This window comes from Cynocephalus volans, chromosome 10 (assembly GCF_027409185.1).
Source record: "Cynocephalus volans isolate mCynVol1 chromosome 10, mCynVol1.pri, whole genome shotgun sequence".
Taxonomy (NCBI): Eukaryota; Metazoa; Chordata; class Mammalia; order Dermoptera; family Cynocephalidae; genus Cynocephalus; species Cynocephalus volans.
In genome coordinates, this window is record NC_084469.1 from 74,309,328 (window position 1) to 74,319,000 (window position 9,673).

The following is a 9,673-nucleotide window of genomic DNA, read 5'->3' on the forward strand; positions in this document are numbered from 1 at the left end:
CAGCTAGTGGCACGATGACGCATGAAGGAGATTTTGTTGTGCTCTTTATTGCCAAAAATAAAAACTTTTAAAAAGACAACTACTGTTAATCAATAAATACATTTCTTCCTTTCTGTACTGATCTCTGGTTTTCTCCAGGCTGCCTAATTAACTGCACTGGGTATGTTCCTACGTAGAGATAGTGCTAAGGGGTCAGGCCCAGAGCCTTCATTAAGGAGAAAGGAAATATGTGAGAGGGGGCCCTTGCTCTTCCCCAACCCCCACCACTGCTGCCACCATCACCACCACCACTAAACTAAGTGATCAGGCTATTGGCAGTGAAAGAGTTCATTACTGATGGATAGAGAATGAAACATTGTGCTTATTTATGAGGGGAGGGGCCAGCCAGGGTCTTCTATTCCCAAAGGGTTACTTCTCAAATTAGGGATACCTGGGAATTCGAAGTGCCAGTAGGCTGGCCCTGGAGAAAGGACTGGAAGGGTTTATAGGCACCCTAAATGAAGGTTCTAGCACTCAATCCTAACATCAGAAACCTAAGGTACAACTATGAAGAGTTTGTCCTTTTGGACAGAAAGGATTTAAAGAGCTGGAATGACCAGGAGAGGAGAAGTTCAGCTCAGTGGTTTTCAACAGGGAAGCAGTATGGCCCCTACAAGCACATTAGGAAACAGGATGGAAGGCATGTTTTGGGTTCTGGGAGCACTACTGGCAATCAGCAGGCAGGGCCAGGGATGCTAAATGTCTAGTAAAAAACCGTTCTGTCTAAACACCAATGGCATACCTGAGATCTAACTATGACCCCCTTCTAGTTGGTACTGAAGACCTGCCAAGAAGCTTTAGCAACAGCAGTCCAGATCTCAGAAACTAGAAGAGTCTCAAGAGAGACCTGAAATCCAGCTGCTGGTTCGAATCCCCTTTTTGTTGAAACAAGCAAGCTGAAGCTAGTTTATAGTTAGTACGTCACTCTGGATCTCATGGCTTAATTGAGTCTGTAAATCACTCAGCTTCTTCTTCAGTCCAGAGAGGGCTGAGAGGACAATGGTTTCAGGGCGCAAAGATCCACAAGACTCCACGTTGTAGTAAAACCTGAGAGGCAAGAGTCCAGTGAGAACCCTCATGAGGCAGGCAGGCCAGCCTGAGCTTTGGCCATGGACAACCCTTCTTCCCTATAGGTCTTAACTCCATTCCCACGAGGAACTTGACCTTGGCCCAGGGCTGACCTCCCTTTATCTAAAACCTCTTACACAGAGTGATTCCAACCCAGTTTGTAGAACCACAAGGAGGCTAGATACCTCAAAAAGGTACTGTGAAAATCCTAAAACAATTCTGTATGTATATATGTATTCCACACTGGGGATAATGTAGAAAATCAAGTGAGCAGTGACTATGTGCTATATATAGCCCCTTCATATTTGTCACTGGGGAATGAATTGGTCAGTTTCTGCCCCTAGCTTGGACCTGAAGAGCCTATTCTTTGGGGACTGAAAATCGGAACAGGAGTAACTTGGATAATGAAGAGAGCCCCTCTTTCTCATAGTGACCAAAAAGGCGATAATGACCAGCCCTGGAATATGTACATATCACGGGTTTAGTTTAGCAGTTAATGGCCCCTCCTCGGCTTATGAGAACTGGGACATGAGGGAAAGGAACTGCCTAATTCAGAGCGTGCCCCCAAACCATACATTCTTACACACTTTACCTTGCCATGTTGGACTGGGGTCTTACCTCTCTGGCTTGCCGTTGGGGTCATAGGGAGCCTGGGACTCATCCTCATCCAACTCTGAGTACTCACTCTTTGGCCTGAGGTCAAACACAGGTCAGCACAAGGTTCCCACTATGGCTTTCAGGCACATAGGTTAATAGAGAGCCTTCTTCATCTCAGCCATTAGCCATTTCCACCCTCACCCCCACCCCGAAGACTAAATGCCTGCCTTCACTCCCCATAGAACCATACCATTCCTCAGGCTTGGGGTACACTGTGTGCCTCAGGGCATTGTCTGGATCGTATTCAAAAGCCACCCCTGCAGTAGGGTTCCACTTGGCATGTTCCTTGCCAAAGCCCTTTTTGGCATAGGCCCGAAGTCTCAGTTCCTGGCCCTTTCTCAGTTTGACAATGAGGATGTCTGCAGGGAGAGGTGTGAGTCAGTTAAGGGCCAGGAGAGGCATGGTTCTGCAAATTCTGACCTGGAGTGCCAATGGAAGACCACATACAACTGGAAAAATGGGTCTAAAGCCAATGTACAAGGAGACCAGGAAGTCTGGTCTTTGCTCCCCTCTAGCCCACACAGCAACAGGTCAGGAAGACGTCTGCACACTCACTCCAGCCCCTTACCATCCTGCTCCACATAATCATTGGGATCATTATCTCGGTTCCGGGATGTCACCTGTAGGGAGCCCAAACAGAAGCATTATTAGCTGCTCACCTCCCAGGTTACCTCCTCTGGCAACCATCTCCCAGCATCTCTAGATTGCAATCTGTCAACCAGGGAAAGGCTGCATGAAAAGAAGGTGGCAGAGTTGCCTCCTAGGACTCCAATCATCACTTCAGGGTATGATAATGAATTTTTCAGTCAAAAAAATTCCATGGCCTTTAAAAAGATCCTTGAGTGACAGAGGGCACGCATCACCAATGATGCTTCTACCCAAGAATAATACAGAATTAGCACTTCTAGGCATCAGTTTAAGGCAGAGGGTAACAGGGAAGGTCAAGATCTTATAAGCATCCACCCCAATCTGGCCCACTTAGAGCCAGAGAGAGAAGATCAAAGGCCCCGGGTAGGGAGGATGCTCTCAGACAATGACCGGAATGACCCGGGGGCTGTTGGAGATGAGGTCTCGAGACGTGACATGACGCGTCTGGTCTTCATTGCACCGCACGTCCAGGGTGAACTCCACCGAGCACTCAGGGCAGAACTCTTCACATGTGCAGTCCTGAGGCAGTAGGAGAAGCAGAAATGAGTCTGTGGAGAGTTGGTGAATCCTGACTCGGCTCCCTGCTTCCAATACCCAGTTCCTTAAGTTTCTTCATCTATAGGAAAGGGTTAATCACAATCTTCAGGCACTTGTGGCTGTGACAGTCTGGCATACCATTCTCATATGAACATCTGCTCAAGTTTAGAGACAACCTATATGCATGTTTCCTTTCCACCCTCACCAGCTGCCAGGCTACCACCAGGAGACCAAACATCTCACTCTGGCCCTCAGAGTTCCTCAGAGAACCAAGGCTATTAGGGAACGAAGGATGCTTTTATACCGTATAGTTCAGCTTCCCATGAGCCAAGTGCACCAGCTTGGGAATGCAACCACCCACAATAGAAAAAAGTAACTTTCAAGTTCCAGACAACTTACCTTTTCTAAAAACAACCTTTCTATTATGGAAAATTTCCTACATACACAGAAATAGAGAAGAGCCACCATGTAACCAGGACCCAACTTCCATAATTTTCAACATTTTGCCATCCTTTAAACAACCAACTCTTGAATCAGCCTATTCCCATGTTAGGGACTATCTGCTGCAGTTTAACTTCAGCCAAGAAGAGAGTTACTACAATGTAATCAAGCAAACTGTTCTCTCCCTCACACCAGTGAGGAAAACCCAACATACGTCTGATGTTTGTGAGATGATGAGAGAGAAGAAACAACTAGAGGTCACACCTGCGTGGTCTGCAGTCATACACAGGTAAGGCAGGAAGGCGACCCAGACCCTCAAGATTGAATCACTCTTAGAAATACTAAATGTTAAGAATCAAAATGTAATGAGAGATAACAACATGAGAAGGTACACAACCTCAAAAAAAAAAAAAAAAAAAGTGTACTGAAAGGAGAGGAATCTGTTCAAAATCAAAAGAGACTAAAGAGCTATAACAACCAAATGAATCTTGACTGTATCACAGACCCAGAAACAAACAATAAAGACATTCTGGGGAACAACTAAGAAAATCTGAATATGGACTGAATATAGACTTTACAAATTAATGCTAATTTTCTTAGGCACAATAATAGTGTGGTTATGTAGGAAAATATCCTTATTTTCTTAGAAGATGCAGACTGAAATACTTGGGAATGAATTGTCATATCTGCAACTTACTTTCAAATAGTTCAGCAAAAATAACACGTGAAAAATAAAGCAAATGTTAAAATATTAACAGTTGGTAACTATTCATGAAAATTAAATGAGTGTTTATTCTATTTTTTCAACTTTTCTGTAGATTTTCAGAAAAAGATAAGCAAAAAAAAAAAAAAAAAAAAAAAAGATCCACACCATCTTCATTCACTAAATATAATACTAGAAAAAAATTAAATGGAACGAACTGTTAGGTCATAGGACGTGCATGTCTTTATACAACATATTGCCAAACTGCTCTTGGTTGTACAACTGTCCCCACCAATATCTGTGATGTTTTATTTCTTAAAAACAAAAACCTGGAGATGTGAAACAAATATGGCAAAATGTTAAAAGATAAGTTGTGAGGTGGGCATTTGTTGTATCAGCTCCACAATTTTCTGTATGCTTGAATATTTATTTTAAAAAATACATACAAGGGGTCTTCAAAAAGTTCATGGAAAGACTTGCACTATTTTTTAATTCCATTTTTCCATGAACTTTTTGAAGGACTCATGTATAAATTTACAAGCTACAAGAACACTTCAAAAAGCTCATAGAAAGATTCATATTATCCTTTAATTCTATTTTTCCATGAACTTTTTTAAGTACCTTGTATATATTTACAAGATACATATATATTAAATTAGCCACTACAGGGGCTGGCTGGTTAGCTCAGCTGGTTAGAGCACAATCTTATAACATCAAGGTCACAGGTGTGGATCCCCGTACTGGCCAAGCCGCCAAGAAAAACAAAGCCAGGGAAGAACAGAGCTGAAAGGACTGTCCCCTAGAACCACTGGAACATGGCCTTGCTGACACCTTGATTCTGTACTTCTGGTTTCTAGAACTATGAGAATAAATTCTATTAAAAAAAAAAATTAGCCACCACAAAAATGACATGCCTTTGGAAATATTAGAAAATTGATTGATTTAGGATAGGATCACCCAAAGCCATCAAGAGGCAAACAGTCTCAGGCTGTTATTTAATGCAGCCCCAGTGAAAGGATGATCTAATCCTATCCCACTCTCTCCTTAGTCTGAAGGCCTGTTAACATGTCATCGGAGAAAGGAAACATTACCCAAAAGAAAGGAGGTAAGACAACAAGAGTAGCACCAGCTATGGGGGAGAGGCATGAATGTGGCAGACACTAGTACTTAAGTCCCTTGGGTGTCACTCTTGTGGGACAGTTCTCACTCCCTCTGTTCCTTGCCCTCACGCACCCCAACCTTCCATTGACTCCCGTTAGCCTCCTACGCCCCTGCTACTGGGAAGAGATGCTCTGGAAGGAACAGCCCCCACAGTTCAGTATAAATGGGCATTCTGGTGTATGGTGGATACTCCACTCTTATGTGGCTGGCCAATGAGACTCCCGAATGCCCTGTGAGCCTAATCAATCTGAAGCCCCAACAGGACCAACGACCAAGGCTTGCCTCAGGCTCTAGACAACATCTCCACCATTGTCTTTCTAAACCTACAATACAGTCCACGCTTGAAACAAGAAGTCAGGAAAAATCCCTCTGAGAACTGAAGCCTCTCCCCAACTCCCACATTCCATCCAATCCCACAGCATACCCGGGAGTACTGTAGCTTGTCCACAATGTCGTCACTAATGAGAGGAATTAATCCTGCAAAACATAGAAAAGCACTTTAAAAAAGGCCAAATAGCGAAGCCAAAACAAGAACTTAGAAGTCTCCTTGGCGGTGGAGATGGGGGGAGGCCTCCTCCTCTGGCACCAGACACTATACCCTCCCTCTAACCTTCTAAAACCAGCACTCACCAAGCCTGTGAGCGATAAACTCATCATGAAGGACTGAGGAATTGGCATCAATTTGAACCCAGTCAATGGCTGAAAAAATGAAGGAGACATGCAATTTAGCCACCAAATTCACCTAAAGGCTTAGAGCAGTAGTTCTCAAGATTTAGGAATCACCTGGTGCTTATTAAATTGCAGATGCCTGGGCCAGGCTGCCAGACTCCAATTCCACAGTGCTAGAGTGGGTCCCAGGAATCTGCATTTTAACAAGAACCAGACTCCACATCCCTGCCCAGGTGAATTTAATGCAAAGGGTTACTGTATCACACAGAAAAACACTGACTTAGAGAATAGAACAAGAGTGGAAACATATTTCTCTGAGCTGAATATTTCCATGAGAAGCACTTAAATCTGCTACCTCTGCCAACAACAAATCGAAAAACACAAACTATTTGTGCACTTAAAAGTTAGGGGAAAACTTCACACAAGTAACACAGACTTATGGTACATACCTCATTTTATGATATAATGACTGGATCACCAATTTAGTACTTTATTATCACTCAATCAATGAATGTTTACTGAATTCCTTTAGCAGGCAAGGCTTTCAAGCCCACTTGCTACCAGAAGGAGGATAAGGACTGCACTCTCACACACGCTTGACTTAAATACACATTTATTCATTCATAAATAAACATTTGCACATAAACAATTAAATCCAAAAATCAAATAGCATTGTTGCCCAACTGCCAAATGAGGGGCATGGACACTATGAAAGTCAGAAGAGGACCAGACACAGCCAGGTCCCAACCTGCTTTGTCCTATTGCTGCGTATTGCTTTCACCAACCCTTGCCAAGTAAGGACCATGACCCAACCTTTTCTACCTCTTCACTACCCCAGCCTCTCCCTTTGGCATGCTTACCCTCCCCTGTGCATGTTAAAATCCTCTGAGCCTCCTAAAAAACAAGCCTTGTCTACCCTCCATGCTATAAATGTAATCACTTCCTCCCTTTGAACTCCCCTCTTGCAAAACTCTGTTCAGACTTCCCTCAAGATGCTTGTCATATTTCACCTTGCATCAGACTTGTGGATGTCTTGTCTCTATCTCAAGCTTTGAAAATTCCTTGACTCAAGGTCTTGAAATGACTTTGCATTTCTAGCATGGTGCTGAATATTACTTGCATAACTGAATTTGTGGAAAAAGTGGCATCTGGACTCAGAATGTCAGGGCTACATCATGAAATAAAACTCCCTCTATTTTACGCATGACGAAACTGAAGCCAAGGCATGAAGTAATTAGGCAGAGGGAGGTCCAGCGCTCCACGATGAGGTGAAGAAGTAATTGAGGGTGATGGACGAGCTACAATGTTCTTTTGTTTACCAATCATTTGTCTTGCTTATTTCCTTAAAGTCTGAACACCTGATGCAGCAGCTATGGCTTACACTCGTATTTCTTTTACCTAAACCAGACTCTCTGATCTGACACTCAGAAAATACTTGGAGTATTTCATACAAGTATAGTCAATGCATAAAATACCTGCAGCTGAGTGGCTGGAACGAGACCAGAAACAGATCTTCCCTCTTGTAAGTGCCAACTGCGCTTCTAGCTATGTTTCTCCTGAACTACTGATCAAAGTCTACCTCCCATTAGCGTTGTCTGTGGATTCATCTCTCCCCTGCAACCTCACTGTGAGCTTCATTAGGGCAAAAACCGTGTTCTACACAGATTTGCATTCGCGGTGCCTAACACCATGCCTGGCACTTGTATGCTCCATAAATGCAGCTGAAGGAACAGATTCATTAGACATCTACCAGTATTGAACTTAATAAAGATTACCTCACTTAACCCTAGATATCAGCCCGATAAGTACCATTACTGTCCGAATGTTACAGATGAGGAAACTGCAGCTCCCAGTTTAATAACTTGGCCAAGTTTCAGAGACAGTAAGTGAAAACAGGCCTCGAACCCAAGTCAGCACACTCCTGAACCCATGCTCCTCAGCATTGCATATACAGTATAAGGGGGCACCTAATAGCTGGGTCAAGGGCACAGGGTCTGACCAAGTCCCCAGCACGGCAGTTTTCTCAGCACCCCCACCCCACGCCCACCCCAAGCCGGAACCAAGAAAAGGAGCCTGGGCGGCGGGGGGGGGGAAGGGGGGGCGTAAAGGGGGGCGGGAACTGGTGGCCCTGGCAACAAAGAGGCGGGGGTCGCTTACCTATAATAGGCACCTCAGCGATGAAGACCCTCCGAATAGAATTGGCCACCCTGAAGGATCAAAACCCAAGTGGCGTGAGGGCGCCGCAGCCTCCACAGGCCGGCCCCAAGCTCCCAAAGCCAAAGCCCTGGCACAGGGGCCGCTCTGGAAGGACACCACCCCCACCCCCGGCCCGGACCTCCGGCGCTCCAGAGCCGCCAGCCTCCTCTCTCAGTAGCCTTACGCCAGGTCCGTATTCTCGATGATGAACTTGACGTTCTCGTCGGTGAGCTCCGTGATCCGCACCGTGGGCTGGTTGGCGTACGGCATCTCGCCCACCTGCCCCCGGCCTCCGCGTCCGCCCTGCCGCACCTGCGCCGCCGCTGTCACCGGAAGTTAGCCGCGCGGCCCCGCCGCTTCCGTCCAGACTCGCTCGCAGCGCCGCCTGCTGCCCGGAGGCCGGAACTGCAACTCTCTTGGAGAGTAATTTGGCAAAACATGCATACACCTTTGACTCAATAACAATTCTAAGAATTCAGACTGCAGAAAACTTGCAGTTGTAAATAAGAATACATGAAATACATGTACACGGACGTCCACGGCAGTACTGTTTGTAATTTTGTAATGGCAAAAGATAAAACTAATTCTCCACTGATAGAGAACTGGTTAAATGTACACACAGGAATACTATGAAGGCTTTAAACGTTCATACGTCTATGAATAAACAAAAGTATACTTTAACAGTGCGTTTATACTCTACCAAAATATATTTGTACGATAAGTATATACCCTTTCCCTTCCACCCTCAAGTCTGGATCGTGCACTTCTGAAAACTATAGGAAAAGATACAATGCTCTTTAATATAATGCATCATCTACAGTTCTGTTGCAGTGGGTGGGGAGGAGCTTTTCATCTTTGCATGCCTAGTGCCTGGCTGTATGCACCACATAGTGTGTATGCTCAATAAAGAATTACCGAAGTCCCCTAAAATGTGGCAGGGCCTATATTTAGGGGACAGAAGAGTAACCAGAAGATAAAGAGGACTTTGCCTTAGCAAGGAGTGATACTTTTTCCTGAGACAGAGGAGGGCACTGAAGGGGCCCTTGCTCTACAGGCTGTGTGATCTCAGTAAATTGAGAATTACAGTTGTCTGCTCAGTGTGAGATGGGTGTTATGAAAGGATAAGGGGAGAAAGCAATGAAATTTGGAATAGCTACTGCAGTAACTTGACAGAAGATAGAAAAAATTAGAGAGGTGCAAAAAGGGCCCAGTGGAAGGCCCACAGAAGAGATCTGAAATTCAATTACCTCCTGACATCCCCCAGCAATATTCAGCTGACTTAGGCTGAAGAATGCAAAGCCAAAATCAGAGTTAACCAGATGTGCAAAGGGAGCCCTGCTAGTGTAGAGGCTGAGAAAAATATTAAAGCTAAAGAATGTTTCACTGAAATGGTTAGTGATAGACAAAGGCAGCCAAGGGACCTAATGGTCTGGGGAAAGGTCTGTCACCATTTTATTGACAGGAAGACCTAGACCCAAAGACAGAGTTGCAATAATTACTAAGTATTAGGCAGCACCAGGGCCAGAATTCAGGTCTCCTGGCAGTTAGCATCAA

General features: G+C 44.7%; 1 protein-coding gene across 1 annotated transcript; it reads right to left on the reverse strand.

Annotated features, from left to right (window-relative positions):
- Positions 1–27: 27 nt before the first annotated feature.
- On the reverse strand, positions 28–8,439 carry POLR2C (RNA polymerase II subunit C). The gene is made up of 9 exons (XM_063111998.1): positions 8,304–8,439; positions 8,081–8,130; positions 5,885–5,953; positions 5,679–5,731; positions 2,803–2,931; positions 2,333–2,384; positions 1,955–2,123; positions 1,726–1,800; positions 28–1,086 (listed from the first exon to the last, which is right to left on the reverse strand). The coding sequence occupies exons 1-9, from the start codon at positions 8,387–8,389 to the stop codon at positions 942–944; spliced, it is 828 nt and encodes a 275-aa protein (XP_062968068.1). The 5' UTR covers positions 8,390–8,439; the 3' UTR covers positions 28–941.
- Between the last annotated feature and the right edge of the window lie 1,234 nt (positions 8,440–9,673).